Consider the following 26,920-nt stretch of genomic DNA (forward strand, 5'->3'; position numbering starts at 1 on the left):
TACTGTAGGAAAACAAAGCAAACCTGCTTACTGCTACCTTGACTATCTAACCATGCCCTGATGAGTGAGCCTGCACGTGCCCTTTCCCTCCCCAAAGCTGACACCAGGTACATATTGCTTTTTTTTTCTGTCTGGGTACTGAAGGAAAGAGAAATAAAATGGATAGGGCAGCCCAGTTCCACTAGGTTCAGAGTGAAAATACATAAAATGAGAAATGAAAAGCAACAGAGAGCCTCCTGTATTTTTTCTTTTGAAGAAGCTATTTTATTTATAGTATCTTTTATTATCTTTATAGAAAGATTTTCCTTTTTAGAAAGCTGCTTTGATTTTTCAGGAAGACAGAGATGCTAATTCTTCATTTTTATTTTTGCATAAACCTGTGGTTTTCTTGTCATGGTGTTAATGTGACAGGTCAGAGCTGAACTCAGTGAAGTTATGAGTGTTAGAAGCTCTGTGTGACATGACTGTCAGTGGAAGCCTTTCTAGAATAGCTTATGGTTTTTCACAGAATCACAAAATCACAAGTTTGGAAAAGACCTTTGAAGTTCATCAAGTCCAACCATTCCCATCCTCAGCTAAACCAGATCCCTAAGTACCTCAGCTACCCTTTCTTTGAACACATCCAGGGAAGGTGACTCAACCCCCTCCCTGGGCAGCCTGTTCCAGGCCCTGACAACTCTGTCAGGAAAACATTTGTTTCCAATGTCCAATTTGTCCCTGCCCTGGCACAGCTTCATGCCATTGCCCCTTGTCCCATCTCCTGTCCCCTGGCTGAAGAGACCATCGCCCACCTCTCTACAACCTCCCTTCAGGTAGTTGTAGGTGGGGAGAAGGTCTCCCCTCAGCCTCCTCTTCTCCAGGCTAAACAGCCCCAGCTCCCTCAGCCGCTCCTCAGAGGATTTGCCCTCCAGCCCCTTCCCCAGCCTGGTTGCCCTTCTCTGCACTCGCTCCAGGACCTCAATGTCCTTCTGATGGTGAGGAGCCCAGAACTGGACCCAGCACTCGAGGTGTGGCCTCACCAATGCCCAGTACAGGGGCACATTTTGTATGTCTTTTTTTACAGTATGGGATTTTGTGATAGGGTAAAGGAATGTGTATGACATATTTATTACATGGGACCTATAAAAACACTTCACTTGAAGTGGATTAGCTTTTTATCTAATCGGGATCTAAGGATCTAAGTTAGAAGAAGCAGTTCCCCTGAACTGCAAGTCACCTTGTTTCATGCCATCCTGATTCATGTATTCTGCAGGGCTACTTGCCAGTAAGAACCAATGAAGAGCTGAGTAGTTATTCCAGAGTAATTTTTTTTGTAAGATTAGATGGCATTTAGGAAAAAAAATGCATATAATTCAAGTTTATTTTTCTTTTTTTTTAAAGGAATTGCCTACGGTTCTGCTTATTCATCAGATGAAAGGGCATGAAGGTGCATGGACAATACTACCATTAATGAGAGAGTAAGTGTAATGAATGTCAGTTACTTCCAGAATTTTTTGCAACCAGAATATAAATATTAATTACTCAGACCTCTTTTTTTTTCAGAAGGAAAAATTTTGAATGGGAGTTGCAACAAATACAGTTGCAACCTTCCTTTTCACTTTCTTACCCTTCTGTTTTTAGTTTTCCAAAGCAATTTTTCTTTTACATTTGATGAAATCAGAGAAAGCTACTTTAAATAAGAGGACAATAATAATATAATGTGAACAACCACCTTCTTCAAATTGTTGTGGGTTTTAAAATTGGTGTTTCTTTTGATTAGTTTAATATCTTAACAATTAAAGTCTATTTTCCTATTTAGGTCCCACTTCTCACAGTGTAAGGTGGGAGATATTTCAGAACTTCTGACCTTTCAGATTGCTTGGCTGAATTAAATGCAGAAATGTTTTCTTAAGGACTAGATAAAAATACCTGTTTCAGGTTTCTATCTTCTGTTGCTTATAGCATTTCTAAGAGGTGGTGCACCTCTGTAGTGAAAAAGTGGAGGTTCTGATGTCTTTTTGGAAGCTTGTATGGCCAGTTTTCATCTTAGGATGGCCAGAGAAGAGAAGTCATCTCCAATATCTGTTCTTAAGTTATGCAGGTGGCTATAAGGAAGCAACGATTCCTCCTTCAGAAAGCCCTGAAGCTCTGTAATACTGAAGGCTACCCTTTGCCTAAAACCTCAACTAAAATGATGCCAGAGCCCTTGCTGCCTCTCGAGGTTGAATTCAATGAATATAATTTATTAGTTACTCAAAAGGATGTTTTTGTTGTGGTTTGAGGTTTTTGCATCAGACTGGTTAGAGGACAGGATGCTTTTCCCTCTTCTGCTTCCCATTGCTTTCTCCAGGCATAGAAAGAGGAGCATACTGCTTGTATAGCAGCTGTCTTTGAGATATATGCAAACTTTGAGAAGAATTAAAGGTAAATTGAAAGACTGGGAGATAATGTTCCAACTATCAATCATCTTTATGTCTCCTTCTTAGCTCCTGTTTCAGCGACCTAGTGGTTCCTCTACTGAATTATTTATGTCCTGGTGACAGGCTTTAGAGAGACAGCTCTTGCAAGGCAGCAGAACTCAAAAGAATACAAGAATACAAATGCTAAGTTGTGAGATAGAGCAGCAGAAAATCCCTGCAAAAATCAGAAGGATCTTAAGTAGAAGATTTCCATCACAAAGAGAATTTCAATATGAAGTTCCTTGTGTCTGCTATTTCACTGACTGCTTTTGTCAGAGTGAAGTCCTGGGGTAGTTTAGAACTAGGTAGGTGTGTGAGGCTTGTACTTTCTGTTTTTTCCAGTGGACAGAGGAGGAGGAGGAGGGGAGATTATGGGATTAGTCCATTCTGCAGCAGCTGATGATGCTAGGAATTGTGATATAAGATGCAATCTTACCTGAAAACTGCTTGCAGAAGAATGCCTTCCCCCAGTTCTGTGGTTGTCAGCATCTTTAAGTAGGTCTCTAAACTGTTAGAGAACTCTTCACTTTTAGTTCCTAGGCACAGGTTCACTTGGACAAAATAAGGCATTTCAGAAGAAGTAATGGGCTGTGGGGTTTACATAAGACTGTGCAAGCCTGAAATACTGAGCCTCAAAAATCATTCTGTTTGTCCACCAGCAGCTAGATGAACAGATCATTCTTTTTGTGAACTTGTATGTGCAATGTTCACAAGATACAGGAATTCTCTCCTCTGAATCATTCTAGTCTTGTTCTCCTTGTCCCTCACCCACCTGCTTTCGTGTAGATCCAGATATATCTCTTCTGAAAGGCAGAATTGCCCAGATTTCACTGTCAAGTAAGCCATAAATACATGCTTTTAAGAACTAAAAGGTTATATGGCTTGTGAGGTCTTGCTGTTACAGGTGGAGCAGAAAGTGGATGCCATTGCAGGACAAAGAGGAAAGGTAGCTTTATAGGAACATGGCTTGTCCCAGATAAGAAAGGGATGGACTAGTTTAGCACCTGGCAACAATCTGGTGCTTCTAGCATGTAATTTAAAGACCTGCAGATGCAGGCATCATGTATTCTAATATAAGTATTTATCAGATAGTAGGTTTGGTTTGGTTTGGTGGTTTGTTTGGGGTTTTTTTTTCCTAGGCAGATACCGTTCCCTTGAATATAAATGATCCTATCACCCTTTTTTACTTACTTTATTTTTGGTGACTTACATTTCTCTTCATTACTGATTTAATCAGTAGACAAAGATGTAGAGGAAGAAATCTGTGATGTTCCAGACCTGAGGTTGGTGGCCCTGCCTGTGGCAGGGGGGTTGGAGCTCTGTGACCCTTGGGGTCCCTTCCAAACCATGCCATTCTATGATTCTATGTTTGGAGGTGCTGATTTTCTTATCCCCTTCCTCAGATGATTTATTTAATTAAATCAGCATAAAATGCAAAGGAAACTGGACAAGTAATGGTTGGTTTAGGGGTTTTTTTCCCCAGTAGGATGTCATGAATTAATAAGGTTTGGTTTCGTTAAGCAGTGAAAGAATTAAGTTGGGAGGAGTAGAGAAATAGGGAATGAGACCTTTCTGAAGGAGCTGGGAGTCCTGTGTGGAGATTAGTATTGGCTTTGGAGGTGGTAGGGGAGTCCCTCCAGTCTGTGTAGTTTCACTGTCCTGAAAAAGCTGTTGAAGCTTCTAGGTTGGGGATGGTCAGTGTCAGACAGCTGTGAGGAGACCTGTCACTGGGCAGTTCTGTGATTGCTGCAGAGGTGTTAAATGCCCAGCAGAGGGGCTTCTTGGAAGAAAGTTAAAGTAACTTAAACTACTGTCTATAAACTTCTGAATTCATATGTGGCTATTAGACCTGAAGTATCCATACATTTCTGAGTGGACATTCTTTATGTGCCTGTATTCCCTTTTTTTCTGGAATAACTGATGTTATACAATTAGACAGCAGCAGAGGCAGTATCTTTACCCATTCACTGTAGCCCTTTGATATCTAAGATTAAGTTAGTAGTAAAAGTTTCTGTGTAAATGAATAATTGATTGCAAAGTACTTACATTTGGGGAATGTGGGTGGAATCTATCCTTCTGTTCATAAGCCAGTTCATTAGTAAAATGTTAATGTCTTTTGTTAGTTTCTCTGTTGCGTACGGCAGGAACTCCTCCTGGATTTTCTTCTGTGAAGAAGACACAAGGATTCAAGTTGTAAAGCTGCTAGAAACTCTTGGAAGATTCGATGGGTCTCAGGTGAAATAAAAATTCAGATATTTCACTTCCTTTTGAATGTGCTCGAATAGGTTTTAGGTGAGGTGTGGGATCGGTTCAGAGTGCAAGGTTATAAATGCAGAATTTTAGAATTCCTAGTGATAAAACAGTTTCTCTGGTCCAGAGTTTAATTTTACAACACTGCCTGGGTGGCTTGGAGTTCAAAGGACAGGAAAATATGTATCCAAACAGCTTAAAGTAGGGTGATGGCTTTTTGTTGCTGAGGCTGAGAGTGAGGAGGTATTTAACATGAAGCAGCACGAGCGGCCGCCTCGCTGCTGAAGAGCTGTTGGAATTAATCAGAGAAAAGATTCTTTTTGTGGATAGTCTGGAAATGATGTAGCATTAGTAAAGAGATTAATGTGTTCTGCTGTGTGGTCCCCTCTCACCATTTTCCTGTCTGTCATCAGTTCTAATTATCATCAGACAGAATTATTGATGCTGGCTTGACTAATTGGCTCTGATCTAACATAGCAGGGTATTTTATTTGCACCTTTTTTCTGAGCTGTCTTGGTAATAAGACAGGTTGGGGTTTGGGGTTTTTTTTACCTGCTGGAAAAGAAACAACAGCAAAAGATTTGCATTGCCAAATTTGCTTTGTTCCTTGGTAACTGCATTTTTCTTTTGTTCTGCAACTGCCATGACAGCTGTTAATGTTTAGAATTCTCAGTGTTTGGAAAAAAAAAATCAGCTTGCTGTCTGTCCTTTGCCTAGAATAAAAGAAGCCAAAATAGCCTGTACAAAATACCTTTTGCCTTTTTATTGCTACCTTGACTGAGTATTGAACTATGCTTCAGGTCTCACTTCAGCATATTTACTTCTTAGGCAGGCCTGCTCATATTTTCTCATAATTCTTTTCTAAAATGGTAATAATAATAATAACTCAGAGATCTTTGTATTTTAAAGCTCTGTCTCCAAAATGGCTGACTGAATATATTCAGGGCTTTGGAATATCCATTTATTTCTGTTTCAGGAACACCTATTTCTAACTGATGACAGAAACATAAATATTTTTGTCCTGGATGCTGCACTTACTCCAGTTTAAATCCCTCCTTTGCATTGCATGTAAATTCAATTACAATACCAAATTGTGTTCCAACCTGCATTAAAGGGAAAATAAAATGTTTTCCTTTTGTCCATAGTAATGGTCATCTTAGTGTAATAGCCCATAAGTGATTCCTCACATACAGCAATAGTCCATCAGTCACAAAATCTGAGTTAGACCAGAGTGACCTCATTCATGATTCATTTTTAAATTTCAGCAGTCTACAGAATAAAAAGCTGGTGTACACTAATGACAGTAAAAGGTCTACAAGGAGCTTGTGAGTAGTTGATGAATCTGCAGCTTTTCCATCTGGATATGTGGAGATTAATAACAAGAACTATTAAGACTGATCTGAATGTAGCACTGCTTGGAAACAGATGTGTGAGAGGCTGTGGAGGAGTGCTAAGAGGTGACTTCATTGGTAACCAAGGACGTTATTGACTGCAGTAAAAGTGAAAAACAGTGAGAAATATCTCATCTGTGTAAAGACCTCCAGGCAAGCACTCACATGGGGAATTGTATCTGAACATGAGGAAACACTGTCTTTCTGTGAGGGTGACTGAGCATTGGCACAGGTTGCCCAAAGAGGTTGATGTGTCCATCCTTGGAGATCATTCCATCTGGACATCCTGGGCAACCTGGCCCTGCTTGGGCAGGGGAGGGTACACCAGTAGACCAGATGATCCCCAAAGGTCCCTTCCAACCTTAACCCCTCTGATTCTATGTTTCAACAGCAGTTTGATTCAACCTGTGCTTTTCTAATGGAAGATGGCAGCAACATTAAACCAAATTGTATGTGCCACTTCTCTTCCTGTCATCCTAACAGGATAACAGACTACAGAGAATATACCAGAATGAGTAAACCAACCTGATGCACAGCAATGACTTAGTAGCTGTTGATACCTGAAGGATATAAAAGATTTGTCTAAAGAACAGTTTGTCCTTGAGAATCATAAGGACTCACAAGATGTTGTAGCATGACACAGGGAGGATGTGACAGCTGAAATCTCCTGTCCTCTGTGCCAGACAAATCTTGAGCAGATGAATTTGGTACATTTGACGTGGTGTTTGTGAGTAAGTGGGTACAAAAGCGAGTGGGTAGAATCAACCTGACTAGCAAGTTAGGTAAAGTCACCTCTGTCCTCATTGAGGTCTGGCATTGAGTTTTGTTTTATCACATTCCTTCAGCTGATATACAGACCATTTCCCCTTGTCCTATCTCCTGTCCCCTGGCTGAAGAGACTATTGCCCACCACTCTACAACCTCCCTTCAGGTAGTTGTAGGTGGTGATAAGATGTATAATAAAGCACTCTAATGACTATGAAGTGCTCTTTCTAAAGGTAATTTTTGCCAGTTTTGAAGCACCATATATAAACTGATCCAATGGATGGTAGTGATCCACAATGCAATAAATCAGATTATTTTTTAAATACAGACTTTTGCCTATATGTAATACCTGTAATCATTCCTTAAGTTGCTAAGTACCTTTGCTTATAACTAATTTAATCTTATAAAGCCAGCCTGCACAGTTTTTCCCTACATACCAGTGTATAAGCAATGCAATGACCAAGTAAGCTTGGAGAGTGTTGGCTCTAACCTGGAATGCCTTAACTCTGATTTGTGGCTTAATATTGCCAGAAACAATATTATGTGAAAGCCTGAGCAGGGAATATGTATGGGTTTAATTTTCTTTCTTTTACAGAGAAAGGAAAGTAAGGTTGTTTTTTTAACCCATAGATTGTTTTGGTGGAAAAATTAGCATGCAAAGTCTTTTTCATTCAGTGGAGCTCCAGAAAAAAAAAATTGTCTGCAGGTCTTACTGTCATATTAAAACCTTACTATTTATTAACTGTGTCTGAAACAGAGTAGTGTGCTTGTGTCACAAACTTTATGAAGCTTTGGAAGCCCTGAAAGAGTTCAAAAATGGTGTGCACAATTAATTCTTTTGATTGTTTCAAGGCAATCATCTTTATGCATAAAAATTAGTATGTTTGCCCATTTTCTTTTGCCTCCCAATATTTTGCTTGGGTTTGAATCCTTCCAGTGACCACTACTGAATCCTTCCAATAGAAGAAGGAGAAAACAGGGTCTGTTGTTACTGAAGGTACAAACCAAAGCTGAGTAAGTAGGTATGAGGTAGCAACTCCTATGAAGGTGGTTTTAAAAAAAAAATCAGGAAAACAATCTCCCCCTGTACTTTCTCCATATATTGGGTGATGTCAGTATAACTTTGGCTGTTTACTCAACAGATTCCTGAACACCTACCTCAGCCTCAGGAGGCACGTAGGGATTATGGAAGCAAACAGTTTTTCAGCGTTTGTTACCTGAAGCAGTCACTGGTCAAGTACAAGCTATATTTGGTTTAATTTTATTAAGAAGAGCTGAGCAAGGTAGAGGGGACAAATGAGCAGAGTTGATGGGAAGCTCACTCAGTGCCTGGCGTGCGTGTACGTGCCCACGGACACCATGTTGCACTCCCATCGGTCCCTTGGAGAGTCAGTGTTCTGGCATGGGTGGCATCCCATATCTTTGACTCACAGATGCTTATGTATGTGTCCAGGCCATCCTTGCACAAGTGAGGTTCTTGAAGCTTTGACTCAGTCTGGGCAGCAAGACAAGTGTCCCTGGAAGCTGGGGGGGTCATTGCCAAGCTGAGTGTCCCCCAGGGTAGCAACTCCTACTCGGCTCAGCCAGTTGGTTTTGGCTGGAGGTGTCTCCTGGTGTGTGCAGACCTGTCTTCTGTGTGCTGACTGCTTTGTCCTGGCCAAATCTCACTCATGGCACCTTGACCTCATCGACTCTGGGGAGCTAGAAAATTTAGATCAGTCTATATATCAACATCTACGTGGAGTTAGAAAGATGTCTCTTGATACACAAGATCCTCTTGGGGTTAGAAAGATGTCTCTTGATACACAAGATCCTCTTGGGGTTAGAAAGATGTCTGCTGATACACAAGATCCTCTTGGGGTTAGGCCAGTTTATTTTGGCCTGATGTTTCTGCAGTGCTTTTGCTTGAATATTTTCCCTTTTGTCTTGAATTTTGTGTGAATTACTTATTTCTCTCATGTGAAGCGTGTGATCTGTGCTAAGGCCTTGAAGGAATTCTTCATTGCTGTTGATAGCTGCCCCTTTAAAGGTGAGGAAAAATCAGATGTGATGAGGAGTATGAGGAAAGAGAACCTTTTGTGAAAAAAGAGCTGCCCTAACTTTCAATCTACTTTAGTGATGAGTTGTCAGGATAAAGAAATCCTGAGTTACTGTCTTAATGCAAAGGAACTTCACACTTCAAAGTTTAATGTCACTGTTAAAGTGATTCCCAATTCTGACCCATCATTTGTACTTACAGGCCTGAAAAGTAGGTTTTATATATATAAATATAAATATAAATATAAATATAAATATAAATATAAATATAAATATAAATATAAATATAAATATAAATATAAATATAAATATAAATATAAATATATACACATACATTTTTTCTTTTCATTAGGGTCCTTATGCAAAAATTTGGGGGTATACTTGTTTTATATCCATTCTAAACACAAAGCTTAAGACAGTATTGTTAAGGAAATAGTATTTAAGTCTACTGATTCTTCTCAAATACAGCAGTCAGTAGTAAATTCTTAAACACTGTTCTTTAAAATAATAATAATAATAATAATAATAATAATAATAATAATAATAATAATAATAATAATGCCACTTAATTTTTTTACTTTGCAAATCCATACTGGAGACCTTCTTCATTTAACTGTTTTGTAGATTAAGGTATTTAAAATGTATTTGCTTTTTAAGTTGCCAAGCATGAAAGAGGCTAGACAGATGAAACTTCAAAATGGACACAAAGCTCCTGATTGCAGTGCTTTGCAGCTGCTTCTCTAGTCCCTAGTGAGCTTGGGTGAACACTGGAACAGGTTACCCAGGTTGTGGAGTGTATTCAAAACATGACTGGACAGAGTCCTGGGCAACCTGCTCCTGCTGACCCTGTTTGAGCAGGGGGGTAGACTAGATGATCTCAAGAGGCTCCTTCCAATCTCAGCCCTTCTATGATTCTGGGATCCAGTGCTCTTTGAACAGGTGGAATTCAAGGGATGTGCTGGAATTTGAAAACAAAAGAGTGTGTGTAAATTCAGAGAACTGCCTTGAGTTTCATTTCTCACCAAGTACAATTTTTGTCCAAATTATTGTGAACAATAAGCTTCCCTTGGTTTTATTTTCAGGTTTGCTTTATTCAGCATGAATACAGTCATCATCTTCACTAAAAGGATGCTGTAGATCAACAAAATTGTTTCCTATGTTCCTTTGCAGGAGTGGTTTTTAGGTAAAGCATTATATGATGAAGAATCTACAATAATTCACCATTATGCCTTTGCTGAAAACCCTACAGTCTTTAAATTTCCAGATTTTGCTGCTGGCTGGGCACTCAGCATTCCACTTGTTAACAAGTAAGAATTGAATTTTTCATCACTTTTTGTCTATTGATTAATTAGTTATGCAGTAAAGACTGATTTACACAATTTTTCTAGGTGCTAGTCAGTATTCTTTTAATGATTGTGATTTCATATAGATTGATGTTTTCTGTGAAGGATGAAGGTGTTCCTGCAGTATGGTTGAAGGGCTTACTGCAGATGATGTAGACATGCAAAGTCAGGTTTTAATTTTGAGCTGTCTTTGACAGTTGAAGTATCAACCAGGGCAGGCTGGCCTCTCATGGATCTGACTTCAGAGCCTATACTGAGCTTTTGCTGCTGCCACCTCTCTTACCAGCATCCATACCAATACATGCCAGTCTGCTTTAGCTTGAGGACCTAAGGTACTTAGCAAGACATTCAGCCAGGCACAGTGCTGTACAGCTGGCTCTGGGTATGCCTACATAAACTTGTGCTCCCACAATAAACCTCCCCAGGAAATACTCCTTTGATAAAACCCCATTTCTTTCTCATTCTGCACATTCTGGTGTCATTATTATGAAGAAACACTTAAGAGTTCATAAGTAGCAAGGGTACAGAAGCTGATTTCTGTATCATCACTCAGTCTGTGATTTATTTTATTTGAAGTTAACATCAGCTAGTTAGTAGGTGTTCAGCACCAGTCCTTCAACTAGTTCAATTCTTGTAATTTTACAAATGTGCTCTTCCCCAGGCAGCAGTTTCATTCCTGGATCTTAGGGTGACTGCCCTGTCCTCTAGAAGTGTTTGTCATGTTGTGGAGGCAACCTTGATGTTTATTTCAGCTTAGATGCTGAAATGAGATTTGAAAACTTCATAGATTTCAGAGGTTGAATGCATCTGGCTCTAGCAAGGATTGATGTTTTCATAAATTGAAGGTGCCTTAATATTGTGCCTTGGAATACATGAAAAGAGAATTGTCTGTAGTTTGAGATGCTGATCAATACTGAGCTTCAGAGCCACTGCTGCTTTTAATCTGTTGAAAATGTTACTCCAGACAAGGACGCTCTGTCTACTGTGTGTGCTGAAAACTAATGGTAACATCACCATGATGTGCTCAGATGGAAAGCAAAAAAAAATGGAAAAGAAATAGAAGCAGCTTCTTGGGGCAATAAATAGAGAAGTGTGATTTTCCTCCCCCTCTGCCCCTTAGAAGATGGTCAATATCTGCCAGTTTGCTGCATGCTTAGTCATTGATTTTTTGTGTAAATTTCTTCAACTTTATTTATGTAGGCTGGCAAAGAAGTTGAAAAGTGAACCACTCAAGTCTGACTTCACAATAGATTTAAAGCATGAGGTAAGCAGTGATGAAATAAAACTGTCTTCAATCAGTTTCACTGGTGATAAATGGTAATGGAAACAACAGATTTTTCTTGGATATTGCTGAAAAGTTTGACTGTGATGGCATGTTTAATTCTCTTTCTTTAGAACATTGTAATTCATTAAAACAGTATTTCAATGAATGAATAAAATTGCATTGATATATGAATACATACAGTAGGGTTGTTTACAGTAGGGTATCTTCTAAGGCTTGCTCTATAAAGGACAGAGACTTCCAATTCATGAAGCATAAGCTGATGTGAATAGCATCTCACATGTTTGCCAGCCTCACTCATGTTCAAAATCAGACCCTTAAGAGCTAAATGTGAGTTTGGGTGAAATAGTGTGAGGAACTTAACTGTTGTGTGAGCAATCAAGTCTAACTTGGAGCATAGAAGCCTGGAAAATTTATTTTTGCCTCTGGTGTGTGACAGTTTTAAATGGTAGCCACTAGGTCTTTCAGCAAGTAAGTGAGGTGACTGAAAGGACATGAGAAGAAAGGTATGGGGACACCTGAAAGAGTATCAGTGCTACTGCTTCTGAAGCTGAAGCTGGGTTTTTTCTGCCTTCAAAATGGCTGTGCAGCCCAGTTTTGTGCTGTTCTCCAACATCAATTCCTGAACCAGGGTGGAAAGAGAGGATGAATCTTGCAGATTTTGGCCTGTAATTGTGTGTGACGTTGAATTTGGTTTAATTTTCTAAAGCTTCTGAAAGTCAGCTATAAACTGTGGTTCCAGCCCAGATAAAAAACCACCTTACTTGAAACTGCTGTTCCAGATCTTTATTCTGTGCTGGTTTATAAGCCTCTTCATTTCCACCATGAATCTACAGTGTATTTATAGAGTATAAATTGGCAGCATATTTAAATGAACTTGGTTTTGTGCCAACGCTATTCTTCCACATAGTTTTCCCCTCCTTGACTGATGTATTTCTCAAAAGCCACTGGACTCCTGTCAGCTTTCATTTAGTTACGTGAAACAAGCCAACAAGCTGTTTCTTTTCTCCTGTTAATTTTTTATTCTAAACACAAGACCTTGGGCTTCTGTTGATCATCTTTTATACAAGCTACCTCAAAGTCATTCCTATATCCTCACTGTTCCAGTCTGCCTCAGCATCGACACAGCCTCTCAATGTAGTGTCATAAAGAGAAATAAAAGTCATTAGCAGGCATTTTTTTCCTGTGCCACAGATTGCTTAATGAAAAACAATTGATCACTCGACCAGCAAAATGACTTCCATCCCTTTCTTAGTCTGTCAGCAGTTCGTTGCATATGCTTCATTTCAGATTTATCATCATTGATACCCTGCTCCAGCCCTGCAGTTATTCTTTCTGCACAAGTCTTGGGTCTCCCTAGAGACAGTTCCATTCCCCCTCATTTGCTTTATAAATCATCCTCTTCTCCATCTTAAATCGTTTTTATCTCTACATCCTTCTTGTGTGAATGAAGATTGACAACAAATTGAAGGGTATTATCTGTGGTCTTTAATGATCCTGTGTCATGTTTAAATTTGTGAAGGATGATAAATGTTTTAAGAAATGTTTTAGTTTGACAGAGTCCTAGTGACATGTCTCTACTCTTAGGTATTTTATTGTGCTCTGTATCAGGGTTTTTTGGCCCTACAACTTTCCAAGTCCCTATTTCTCATATCTGCAACATTTATATCCCTTTCCATCTGGAAGCCCATCTTGCAAATGTGCTAAAGAGGTTTTGTCATGCTGTTGCTCATTTTTAGACTGCTTTTTAGATGTGCTTATTCAAAACTGGAAGTGAATAATGGGGAGGGGGTGTTCATATATCTAACATTAGATCTGAAGTAGGATTAAGACTATTTTTTGTCTTTTTATTTTATCTGTTTCCATTCGTTTAGGAACAGTCTGTTATCCTGTTCTGTAACTCAAATTGACATTTTAACTTCACTTCTGAAATAGGATAGCTTCACACCATTTTAAGGCCTGGAGCATCTCCCCTGTGAGGAAAGGCTGAGTGAGCTGGGACTGTTCAGCCTGGAGAAAAGAAGACTAAGGGGGAACCTTATGAATGTTTATAAATATCTGAAGTCTGGGATGCAGGGGGAATGGGCAGCCCCTTTTCAGTGTCTGTGGAGACAGGACAAGGGGCAATGGCTGCAAGTTGGAGCACAGGAAGTTCCACAGCAACATGGGGAAGAACTTTTCCCCAGTGAGGGTGCCAGAGCCCTGGGACAGGCTGCCCAGGGAGGTGGTGGAGTCTCCATCTCTGGAGAGATTCCAGCCCCGTCTGGACGCCTGTCTGTGCAATATGAGCTGGGGAGCTGCTTTGGCAGGGGAGTTGGACCCCATGATCTCTCCAGGTCCCTTCCAACCCCTACAATTCTATGGTTCTGTGATTCTTGGAGTTTGGTTACTGATTTTGGACATTTTAACTTGTCACCTGAGAATGGGTCTATTTTGAAAAGCTGAAAATGCCACAGAGGGTGAAACAGGCCTCATTATTCCAAATTAACCAAATTATTTTAAAAGGGGAACACAATAAGAATGTTTTGTTTACTTGAAAAAAAGGTGTAAATATCCACTCTGCCATTTCTCATGAAAGTTAAATATGAGTTGTTTTGACATGCCTTAACTTGTGAGACTAATTGTAGTTCTATGAAACACATTTTAAAATTGGTTTAGAGAATTGTAGCAAAATGCAAAATATTGGATCCAGGAAACATGAGCAAGAAGCAAGGTTTGCAACTAGTTAATCAACCAAGGGACAAATAAAACAGCATCCCATATTTTTCAGTTTTCCTTTTAAGATTGTCATGTAATAACGATTTCTTTGTATGCCTTGAGAATTTTTATCTGGGTTCATTGCTGATGTAAATGTTTGCTATTTTGCTAGATTGCCCTGTATATTTGGCAGAAAGGGGAAGGACCACATCTTACTTCAGTGCCCGAGTTCTGCACGGATGATGTGAACTCACAGAAGGCTGATCATTGTGCAACAACATTCAGTAACTTTCTGCCACTTTGTGTAAGTACCAGATTTTAAAAACCACTTACCTAGTAAAGGTAAAACCCTTACTAAAATGCATAATACTTGTCTTTAAAAATCCCAAACCTTAAGAAAATATTTTTCAGCAAGTAAAAAGAAAATTTGTCTGATATTTATCTTTTTTTTTGGTATATTTTCAGCTTTCCATGGCAAACAAAATGCCATGTATGCTTTAATGGACCTTTCTACCACAATGTTTGAGCAGCCCATGATGTATAAAGTATTTCTCCTTACATTTCTGTCAAGTATCAATCATTTTTTCCACAAATAGGAATCTAAAACTTGGTGAGACTAAAGATAAGATGTAATGTAGTATTTGGTGCATTGAAGTACAACCCATCCCCTCCACCTGTATGACAACACATATATGATGTTATGGGTTAACTGTTTCCAGAGGCCAAAAAGTGTTCCATGCTTCCAGAAGAGTCAGAAGCTTTATGGCTTCTAGGTCCCATAATGGGGAAAAGTTAAATGCTTTTATCAGGCCAGGTTGGATGGGCCCTGGGCAACCTTGTGTAGCTCCAGGCTGGAGGTTGGTGTCCCTGCCTGTGGCAGGGGGGTTGGAGCTCTAATATCCTTGGGGTCCCTTCCAACCCATGCCATTCTATCATTCTATGATCAGAGTTGAGAAAATTCAAAGCTTTCTGCTCTGTAGCATTTAAGTTTCTTTTTCCAGGTATGATACAGTTCAACATGTTGTCATAGTGATTAAAAGAATTTAAGAAGACATTAATTGTCACATTAATCATTCTTATTTCAGCAGGTTCTATTACTCATTCTCTTTTCCTAATGATATGTGTTGTACTTCATGTTCAAATACTACATCATTGGAAAAGTAGTGTTGTTTCAGGAATTTTAAACCACTAGTGACTTTTTTTTTCCCTGAGAGACAAAAAAGTATTTCCTACTGTATTACTGGTCCACTGTGGTACATGATGAGCTATACAATGAAAAATATGACCATACATATCCTATAAAATGTTACAGGCAGACCCTGCAATGACAAAATTCTTTTCTTCTTTTCTTCTTTTCTTCATACAGGGAGAGCCAGTGAAAAAGGAAGATGTCTTTGTTGCTGTAAAAACATGTCAGAAATTTCATGGAGACAGAAGTAAGTTGTTCCTTAGTCAAGGTGATAGTTCTATGTGATGCAGTTTATGAAATTAATGTTTAAAAAACAAGCTGATATATGTTGTCTCTCTAGCTGTGTACAGCACTAGGGTGTGTTTTGGCTGGAAACTGTAGGATTGTTCAGGTAATGATAGTCACCTTAAAAATATGACCATGATACCCATGGTAAGAACAGCAACCAATAAAACATAGCACAGCCCAACAAAATATATCCAGTGGGTATTAATTCCCTTCTCAGAGGCACAGAAAATAAAGATGGAGAGACACACTCAGCTTCAGCTTATACATAGAAAAGCTCAGCTAAGTTGAAGTAGATCTGGTGTCTACAAAACTTGGAAGGAAAATTTCCAGATCCACTGACTTAACAGAAGACACTGCCTACTTGATGCCACCTACCAGTTCATTCTAATTCTAGGCATTTTATTAATAAAGAAACTCAGGAATGGATTTTTTTTTTGCCAAGAAATTTACTTGAATTTTGAGTGCCTTTGGATACCCCAGGTACATCATACTGTCACCATTAGGCTTAGTTTGTTCATAAGCTTAATTTAAATTTATTATTATTGACAGAAAAGAATTGAAAATGAAATAATGGCTAGATGTTGTACCAGATTTTGGGGGTGTGGGGATGTAGCGTGCCACACCTATTGTCAGAGAACAGGATGAAGATAAAAGCTCTTTTCTTAACTAAGTCCCCCTTTACTCATGCATCCAAAACTGTAGGTTCTCTCACATCTAAATGTAGATTCTTTGCCAGTTGCTGTTTTTTCTCTTCAAAATAAAATTCATGAAATCTCTTTTCCTAATGTCACTGCACTTGATGAAGGTACATTTCTAGTATTTAAATCACCTAGTCATTAGGCTGTCTCTAAAGTGGATTTTGACAAATTTGACTGCCCTGTAACTGGAGTTCACTGAAGAGTTCTCCTTTCTGGATCCATGTTTATTTTATTCAATGAGAATTCAAACCAAAAATCCAAACCAACAACCCAAACCTGGAAAGTCAGAAAAGAACATAAGGCTTCAAAAAGATTGTGTAAACATACTTCAAGAAACACCTGTTGAAGACTGAGGAAAATTCTTGAACTTTCCTCACAGCTTCCAGTGTTATGCAATAGAGGATAATCTTACTCAAGATTTTGACAGATTAATGGATGCCAGCTTCAGAGAGCTCCTGTTACCTGGTAAGTCATTTTTTACTGTATGCCAAAAACTACATTGGTGCAACATTAAGGCTTGGAGTTCAGTGTGCAGAAGCAGCTAAATTTTATTTCAAATTTACTTCAGGTACAACTTTCCTTACACATCATATATATGGTGATATAAGAAACTTTTAAGACTGCAAACATGTGTCTCAAAGTACTAGAAGTAGTACAAATAAAACACACTTATGAGCTTAGAGCTGACCCCCTCCAAGTACCTGTGTAGTGCAGTATTAAACATCCTGTGTGATCACAACACATACTGATAAATATTTGCATCAAATCAAAGCTAATCAGAAATGTCAAATAGTTTTTCTCTCTTTGGAACATATGAGTTGTTAGAAACAATGAAGTATTAGGCAATTCAGTTTGTGGTTGACATGCTGGAGGGAAGGGATGCCATACAGAGGGACCTTAACAGCTTTGAGAGGTATCACCCATGTGAAGCAGAAGAAGGCCAAGTGCAAGGCCCTGCACATGGGTTGGCCCAATCCCAAGCACAGCTACAGACTGAGATGAGAATGGGTTGAGACCAGCCCTGTGGAGAAGGACTTGTATCAGTCATCACATGGTGTTACACAGGTGGAATTAGACTTTTTTCCAAATCCTAAAGCCTTTCCATTAGTGCATTGACTTATCACTCTATCCCAGCAGTCACCTTTCATTTCATTTTAGTCTGTTCCTCTAAGTGCTGATGACTTCATTTTTAAAATGGGAAAAATACCCTGATTTTAGTCTCACTATTCTCTTCTGAATGTTCAGCTTTTTTTTGGTGTATGTTACCCCAAACTTACTCACTTTGAGATAGAATTCAAACATTTATAGCATAATTATTAATTTAGTGTGATCCATTTTAAATGTTCACCTCAAACAGCAAACTAGTAAGAGAAGAGTTGCTCTCATAGAGAAGCATTAAGCAATCCCCCCTTTTGGAAAGAATCTCCATGGGGTACAAATTGGTTGTATGATGATATTTATAAAAGTTGTTCTGTGAGTGTGTCTCCAGAGACAGGTGCTTTTGAGCATTAATGTGACATTGCTGTCAGGTGTAATGCACATAACTCAAGTGTAGTGTTTCTAAAGGTGCACTTGGTCTGTTTCTGACTCAGAACGTTATTCCTGATGTGCAGTCAGTTGTGCTGTTTTTAAAATGTGACAGTTTCAATACTGGAAAGCAGGATTGATCTCTCATGCTGTTGGTGCTGCTGTGTGCAGTAACATCTACCACAGCCAAGTGTGAAAGTGATGTATTCCTTGCTTTGGTTAAGCATAACAGTAAACATCACAGCTTTCCATGTGATGTGAGTGAAACCACAGTCATATTTTAAAAGAAAATGTATTACTTTGTAACTAAAACTGCTTCCTTCTCTCTAAATACTGTAGGAAGGGAAAAAGAGTGAACATGTAGAACCACGATGCTGGTTTGAAACAGCATTGGGCAGCCTTGTGTAGCTCCAGGCCTGGAGGTTGGTGTCCCTGCCTGTGGCAGGGGGGTTGGAGCTCTATGATCCTTGGGGTCCCTTCCAACCCATGCCACCCTGTGATTCTGTGGTTGTCATTGCCATGCAGATGGATGTGTCAGTTAACAAGGCACAGAGACGTTGTCATCAGGCACTTACTTTAACCAAGTTACTCACATTTCAATGTCAATGATTGTTTTGCAGTACCAGTTGTAAAGCAGACTTGGGAAAGAGAAGCTGCCCTGATTGAATACTACAGTGATTATGCAGACATCTCCATTCCTACTAAAGATTTAGGCATACCTAACACTGACAGAGGTGAGCTATTGACTGTTGTTGTCAGTTCTGCACAAATAACTGTCAAAACATGGTAAATTTTATGGATTATATGTATATTTCATCTATAGTGTATAATACAGCAATTCTTTATTTCTGTAGCATGTTTGTGAAGCCTAAACTTAAAAAAAATGCTCTTGCCACACAGGAAATGGATGGGAGAGTAACAGTTCACCTACAGAGGTGCAGTCTTTATAGTAGGAACCTAAATACTGTGAGCATGAAAGCGTGGTACATGGCTATAATATACTCAAAGAGACAAAAATGGGTGCTGTTATGATTCAGTGAAATGTAATCATGCTGAATAGATTGATATAGGTGTAGCTAAAGAGACAATTAATATAACTTTAATATAAGAATTTTCATGGTTTTAAGAATAGATTAGTGTAAGAGAAAACTGTAACTGTGTAAGCTGCTTCTGAGAGCAGCTGCAAAACTTAACTGTGACAATTCAGTCCTGGGTCCAGTCTTGTTCAACATCTTTATCAATGACCTGGATGAAGGGATTGAAGCTCCCTCAGTAAGTTTGCAGATGACACTAAACTAGGAGGAAGTGTTGATCTGCATGAGGGTGGGGAGGCTCTTCAGAGGGATCTGAACAGACTGGACCGATGGGCTGAGACCAATGAGATGAAGTTTAACAAGGCCAAGTGCAGAGTGCTGCACATGGGACAGAACAACCCCCTGCAGCGCTACAGGCTGGGGGAGACTGGCTGGAGAGCTGTCAGGCAGAGAAGGACCTGGGGGTGTTGGGTGACTGCAGGCTGAATATGAGCCAGCAGTGTGCCCAGGCGGCCAAGAAGCCATCCTGGCTTGTATCAAAAACAGTGTGGCCAGTAGGTCTAGAGAGGTAATTGTGCCCCTGGACTGGGCACTGGTGAGGCCACAGCTCGAGTACTGTGTCCAGTTCTGGGCTCCTCACCATCAGAAGGACATTGAGGTCCTGGAGCGAGTGCAGAGAAGGGCAACCAGGCTGGGGAAGGGGCTGGAGGGCAAATCCTCTGAGGAGCGGCTGAGGGAGCTGGGGCTGTTTAGCCTGGAGAAGAGGAGGCTGAGGGGAGACCTTCTCCCCACCTACAACTACCTGAAGGGAGGTTGTAGAGAGGTGGGCGATGGTCTCTTCAGCCAGGGGACAGGAGATGGGACAAGGGGCAATGGCATGAAGCTGTGCCAGGGCAGGGACAGATTGGACATTAGAAACAAATGTTTTCCTGCAAGAGTTGTCAGGGCCTGGAACAGGCTGCCCAGGGAGGGGGTTGAGTCACCTTCCCTGGATGTGTTCAGTGAAAGGGTAGCTGAGGTACTTAGGGATCTGGTTTAGCTTAGGATGGGAATGGTTGGACTTGATGATCTTCAAAGGTCTTTTCCAACCTTGTGATTCTGTGATTCTGTAGATGCTATAGTAACAGCCTTGAAGATAAAGAAGTAAGAATTAGTGTGTTTTTAGGAATAGATTAGTTTTGGATTTTAGCAGAATCTGGCTGTAATCACAGAAGCTGTTTCATGAAAGCAGCTACAGAACTTAACCACAACAATGTAACAGCCTTGAAACTAGAGGAAGTAGAAGATAGGGGAGTCATAAATAATGAGACTAAGGACCAATTAATTGACTGAGTATATCTGGTTTTCTGCAAAAAACTAGCTAGTTGGTGCAGGTGTTGGGAGTATGGAGAGGAGAGGTGGGGAGCATGCACTGAGAGCAAGGAGGGCATCCAGCCTTCATCCCTGGGGACCACCGTGGGACCCCCTGGGTGTCACTGAGCATCCCCTGTCTGTGGGGAATTAATCTAAGTGACTTCTTAGAAATAATTTGCATAACTCTGCCTTTTCCTAGAAATTATAATGAATGTGTGTAGTTAATCTGTATAAATATGAGAAATTTGCCTTTAATGGGGGCACACAGTGGGAGGAGCCTGTGTGCCTGGCGCTGCAATAAAGGATCCCTGCTTAACAGTCACCAAGGCTAGTGAGTTTTGATTCTGGCTTTCCTAGGCATCAATTACTCTGGGTAAGGGTAATAACTTGTGAGATGTTGAAGATCCTGAGTAAGATCATGTGTGGTGGCAGAAGCCATAGATTTATGTCAGAATTGCTCAGACAGTTCCAGCTGGTTACTGAGCATAAACTACTTGCCCTGTGGTACTCAAATACATGATTTTTCTTTGTATGCCTTGATTTAAAAATGTTAGGGTTGGAAGATTTTTTTTAATGACAGGTAATGTGGTTTTAAAGTGACTTACTTTGTGTTTGAATAGGAAAAAAAAAAGCTGTCAGTATGATGGCTTCCATGAATTTATTCATTTTAGAGCTTTTTTTCTCATTTGCTCTATTGTTCTTGGGCTTGCAGTCTCTGCTACAGGCTATTACTCACCTTCTGAAGTAGAGGTGTCCAGCTGTGGCCTGTTAGCTTTATACTCCCCACTGGGTCACTTGTTCTGGGTTATTTCCAGCTGGGTTTTGGTGGGGTTTGGGTTTTTTAATTTGTTTTTTTTTGTTTGATACTTGTTTGGGTTTTTTTGGTTGTTTTTTTTTGTTGGGGTTTTGGGTTTCTTTGGGAGTTTCTTTCTGTGTGTCCTCCAGAGGCTCTATTAGAAGCAGAGGGAGAATAGGCAGGGATTTCCAGGAGTTTCCAGAAGGCAGCAGACTTGCAGGGAATGTGTGGATCGTCTTTAGCCTGGTAGTTCTAGTCACACCAAGGGGAAGGGACCCTCCACGTTTAGCTTTTGACCATTACAGTGGGGAGCAGTGGTACCTGTGGGCCACTGGCATTCTAAACTAAACAAATTGTGCTGAGTTTACTTGTAATACTGGTTTTTTCCATCTTTTGTCATTTAATATAATACAGAAATCTTGGGTTTGATGTTGTGGATGTTTATATATCATTCTGCATTAAGTTCATAGTTCCACAAAATCAGCAACACCAGGACTTCCCTATTTCTTAATCTGAGAGTTGCTGCATTTAAAAAAATAGCTTCAAATAAATTATCCTATCCTTATTTTTTAATGCTAGTTTAGTAATTGCAGTGATAGTATTGATTGCTTTAGACAATCAACTGTAATCTAGATCATGGAATCATACAATGTGTAAAGTTGGAAGGGACCTGTAGAGGTCATCTAGTCCACCCCCCCTGCAGTAAGCAGGGACATCTTCACCAGATCAGGTCACTCAGAGCTTCATCAAGCCTGACCTTGAATATCTCCATGAATGGGGCCTCCACCAGTTCTCTGGGCAACCTGTTCCAGTGCTTCAGCACCTTATAGTGAAGAACTTCTTCCTAATGTTTAATCTAAACCTACCCTGCTCCAGATTAAAACCACTGCTCCTCATCCTGTCGCTGCATCCCTTTACAAATAGGCCTTCCCCAGCTTTCCTGTAGGCCCCCTTCAGATACTGGAAGCCTGCAGTAAGGTCTTCCCAGAGCCTTCTCTTCTCCAGGATGTACAAGCCCAAGTATCTCAGCCAGGTAAAAGTGTTGAGTAAAGTCTGATTCCAATTGGATTTTTCTAATGTTTTTCAAGGCCAGGCTGGGTGGGTCTTTGTGCAGCCTGGGCAGAGGAGGCTGTCCCTGGCCATGGCAGGAGGCTGGTAATTAAATAATCTTTAATGTCCATTTCAACCCAAACCATTCTATGATTCTAGGAAGATTTACATCCCTTCAGTAGAAGTCTGCAATTTCCTGATTTGCTTGTCCTGCTCATTCTGAACAAGGGTTCTTCTATTCTCAGCCCATATTAACTCTCAACTTTGTTCTATGTTAAGACCTTCCCTTGGGCTAAATCATCAGGAGCTGAATTGCTGTTTATGAGTACAACAGATTAATGTAAAGTTACTATGAAGATGCCTTGGTGTATTTGGTGTATTTTAGGGTTTTGGCCATGAGCCAGCAGTGTGCCCTGGGGGCTGAGAGAGACAATGGGATCCTGGGGGCATCAGGAGGAGTGTGGCCAGCAGGTCACAGGAGGTGATCCTCCCCCTCTACTCTGCCCTGGTCAGGCCCCACCTGGAGTATTGTGTCCAGTTCTGGGCTCCCTGGGATAAAAAAGACAGGGATCTCCTGGAGAGAGTCCAGAGGAGGCTACAAAGATGATGAAGGGCCTGGAGCATCTCCCCTGTGAGGAAAGGCTGAGTGAGCTGGGACTGTTCAGCCTGGAGAAAGGAAGACTAAGGGGTGGACCTAATTAATGTTTATAAATATCTTAAGGATGGGATGTAGGGGTAAATGGGCAGCCCCTTTTCAGTGCTCTGTGGAGACAGGACAAGGGGCAATGGCTGCAAGTTGGAGCACATGAAGTTCCACAGCAACATGGGGAAGAACTTTTCCCCAATGAGGGTGCCAGAGCCCTGGGACAGGCTGCCCAGGGAGGTGGTGGAGTCTCCATCTCTGGAGAGATTCCAGCCCCGTCTGGACGCCTGTCTGTGCAATATGAGCTGGGGAGCTGCTTTGGCAGGGGGGTTGGACCCCATGATCTCTCCAGGTCTATGAGTCTATGATTTTGCAGTACATGTTTCTCTCACAGTCTCCTCATTTTGCAGTTTTGGAAATTAAAAGTAGCACTTTGCCATGTATTGTTCAAAGCTTAGAGTATAGCTGGAATATACTTTATTTTTCAGTTTTCCATAGTTCAAAAACTATGTTCAAGGGTTTTCCATCCTTCAAAAGTATGTTCCTGCACAGAAAGCAATAACTATGTTAGAGTAATCTGTACAAATAACTTTCAGCACAATGAACACTCTTGCATCTCAAATATTTTACCAGTCATTCCCAAAATATTTTGGGTAGTGCTGTGTAAAATACGTATTTAATTCACAAATAATTGTTTCCTACAAAAATCTCATTTAAATTGACATATTCTGCTGTTTCTTTTCATTTAGGTCACTGTGGGAAAACTTTTGCCATTTTGGAAAGGTTTTTGAATCATAGCTCTGCCAGAACTCCTTGGTTAGTCATAGTGGATGATGACACACTGATAAGGTAGGCATTGCAACGTCAGGAATTGCCAGTGTTTATGTCAGTAGGAGTTCTAGCAATGTTCATGTCTTTCTCTGTATTTGGTACAGACATTTCATATCTAGATTTATACCCCTTCAAGGAAAAAAAAAGTCACTTTCAGCATTCCTTGACTGATAGTAAACCCAAATGTAATCTTCTAACTGGATAAAACCAATGCATATTGGTGTTATTGTGTGTTCTTACAGTCTGAATGTGATTACAGATGGTCACACATCCTGCTTTCCTCAGGCTAGGCATATTTGCTTAGACACTTCCTAAGATGCTTTCTTCACATGTGCCAGAAGCAAGGTTCTGTGAGCTATGGTCAGTTGTCAGAGCCACTTGGAAGGGTGTCCAGGGACTTGCCTTTAGTAGACAATTAAATCCCATTCACTTGGGGACTGACACTGTGGTATAACTGAAATAAGGCATAGCGAGTGACCAGCAGGACCACACGGAGAATAACTGGCTCAAGGTAACACTTCAACATGAAATGATGTGACAGAACAACAGTCATTCTGTACATACAGATATTTTATAGAAGAATAACTGTAGGTAAAGCAATATTCATATACCTTTATACCTAAATCTACCTTTTTATTTTTCAATTCCTGGAGTGGAAAGGTAACTTCCCAAGATCTTGCCAGAGTTGGGAAAAAATAGATTTCATGTGTCCTCTGAGAGGAGACTTGGAAAAATGAGACTTCTGAAAAATATTTTTAAGCTAATTGATTCATCATTTGACCAAATTGAGCAATAGGAACTCGATAATTTCTGTTTGAAAGTTTTCATCTCTGTTTTCTGTAGGATTTCTGAGTTTTTCCTGTCATTTTTGTCCTGTTTACTAGAATGCCATTTACAGAATCACAGAATCACAGAATCACAAGGTTGGAAGAGACCTTTGAAGATCATCAAGTCCAACCATTCCCATCCTAAGCTAAACCAGATCCCTAAGTACCTCATCTACCCTTTTTTTGAACACATCCAGGGAAGGTGACTCAACCCCCTCCCTGGGCAGCCTGTTCCAGGCCCTGACAACTCTTGCAGGAAAACATTTGTTTCTAATGTCCAACCTGTCCCTGCCCTGGCACAGCTTCATGCCATTGCCCCTTGTCCCATCTCCTGTCCCCTGGCTGAAGAGACCATCGCCCACCTCTCTACAACCTCCCTTCAGGTAGTTGTAGGTGGGGAGAAGGTCTCCCCTCAGCCTCCTCTTCTCCAGGCTCAACACCCCCAGCTCCCTCAGCCGCTCCTCAGAGGATTTGCCCTCCAGCCCCTTCCCCAGCCTGGTTGCCCTTCTCTGCACTTGCTCCAGGACCTCAATGTCCTTCTGATGCTGAGGAGCCCAGAACTGGACACAGCACTCGAGGTGTGGCCTCACCAATACCCAGTACATGGGCACAATTACCTCCCTAGACCTACTGGCCACACTGTTTCTGATACAAGCCAGGATGCCATTGGCCTTCTTGGCTGCCTGGGCACACTGCTGGCTCATATTCAGCCTGCAGTCACCCAACACCCCCAGGTCCTTCTCTGCCTGACAGCTCTCCAGCCAACTTCCCCCAAGCCTGTAGTGCTGCATGGGGTTGTTATTTAGACTATCAATGTGTGTTTCAAAATGAATGTCTTCATGATGTAATTTTAATGGATTTTTTTGTATTCCAGTATCTTCAGGCTACGAAAATTGCTCAGCTGCTATGACCCAAATGAACCAGTGTTTCTTGGAGAGCGTTACGGTTACGGCTTGGGAACAGGAGGATATAGTTACATCACTGGAGGTGGAGGGTAATGTATTTAAATTCCTACTGAGGTCTGCATCAGTCCCTGCTTTGAATGCAAAGGTTTAGAATTGCAACATAAATCAGTTGCAAGAGAAACAGACATTTTGTCATGTCCCAGTGTTGAGCAAAGGACTGTCACAGAGTGATGGAACTCCTGAGGCCATGAAGCGATTTCAGAACGCGAGTCTGTTCAGTATAACTTGTAGTAGCTCAAGTACCCTGTATTCTGGTGAGGCTGGGTGGGTGATGCAACTTCAGAAAAGGCAGATACAGAATACTAGCCAAGAGTATATTCCCTCAGCTGTTAAATTTAAGACATCATCATGTTTCAGATGTACTGCAGGCTTATTTTAGTGATCTAACAGCTCCAGGCTGATATTTAGGTGAGCAGGAAAGGTAGGATGAAGAGAAGAGCCTTGCCATGGCTTCAAGGAAGAATTTTCACTTGTGGAGAGAGCTCTGTTTTACTGAGGATTCAAGGAACAACAGTTCAGGTTTAGAGTATTTTGAATTTAATTGCTACTTGACAACTAACTGGACATTACATTTGAGCAAGATGGAGGAGAATATCCCTTGAAGGTCCTGGCCAACTCTAGCAGGAATATCAGCTGTGGCTTGCGAAGTAATTGGTGGAATAAAACCAATCAGCATAATTGCCAGTTGAATACTCTTCATTATACAAAGTAATTGTCTTTCAGAAAATGCCTCTTGTGCCACTCGTCCATACTGAGTTCAGATGCGTCATACCAGAGGGCTACAGGGTGCCTTGCAATTTTATATTACTTGGCAAGATTTATTGATATCAGCCATTTGGCATCTCTAGTAGTTGATGTCTTACAGGTTTTGTTTGCTTGTTTCATTCAGGATGGTTTTCAGCAGAGTAGCTGTTCAGAAACTACTTGCTAGTAAGTGCCGGTGTTACAGCATGGACGCGCCTGATGACATGGTCCTTGGGATGTGTTTCAGTGGCTTAGGAATCCCTATAACACACAGTCCACTTTTCCATCAGGTCAGAGAGTTATTTTTACTAATATCTACAATTTATTTCACTGAGTGCACACGTGGAAACAGGGCTCATAAATATTGCAAACCCAGTCAGTGTGTGATAACCAAGAAGCTGCTGCTACACCTCATGTTTCTCCAGAACAAGTTTGATCTAGGAAATTAAGAATATCCTCAAAGCATGGATTACTACAGTGCTTTAATGGTTTATATGATATTTCAGTTGCCCTTGTGACTCCATTTTATAAAAAATGCACTTTATAAGAAATGCAATCAGAGGTGGGAACTTTCAAAACCAAATAGATTTTGGAGCCACGTGCTTTGAATACTTGTGATGCATCCTCTAAGGAAAGAAAAGAAAAAAAACCCACACCACAATACTTCTTTTCTTCAGATAATAGAGAACTGGCTGTGAAACTTCTCCAGTGAATGTCTTCTCTACTTATCCCATTTTTCTACTGATTCAGTGTTTACTATTCTGAAATAACC

The 26,920-nt window shown here is 40.5% G+C and overlaps 1 protein-coding gene across 1 annotated transcript in view; it reads left to right on the forward strand.

The window, feature by feature from the left end:
* The window catches only part of B3GLCT (beta 3-glucosyltransferase), a gene marked incomplete at both ends in the record, with an annotated part of 62,297 nt that overhangs the window by 31,660 nt on the left and 3,717 nt on the right, over window positions 1-26,920 (forward strand). The window contains 10 exons of the mRNA XM_084280288.1: window positions 1,381-1,457; window positions 4,562-4,673; window positions 10,052-10,188; window positions 11,425-11,488; window positions 14,376-14,507; window positions 15,570-15,639; window positions 18,526-18,639; window positions 23,531-23,630; window positions 25,314-25,433; window positions 26,294-26,438. Coding sequence (XP_084136414.1) covers window positions 1,381-1,457; window positions 4,562-4,673; window positions 10,052-10,188; window positions 11,425-11,488; window positions 14,376-14,507; window positions 15,570-15,639; window positions 18,526-18,639; window positions 23,531-23,630; window positions 25,314-25,433; window positions 26,294-26,438 — 1,071 coding nt within the window. The remainder of the gene's footprint in view (window positions 1-1,380; window positions 1,458-4,561; window positions 4,674-10,051; window positions 10,189-11,424; window positions 11,489-14,375; window positions 14,508-15,569; window positions 15,640-18,525; window positions 18,640-23,530; window positions 23,631-25,313; window positions 25,434-26,293; window positions 26,439-26,920) is intronic.

Source organism: Gallinula chloropus (assembly GCF_964237585.1).
Source record: "Gallinula chloropus genome assembly, chromosome: 1".
NCBI classification, from domain to species: domain Eukaryota; kingdom Metazoa; phylum Chordata; class Aves; order Gruiformes; family Rallidae; genus Gallinula; species Gallinula chloropus.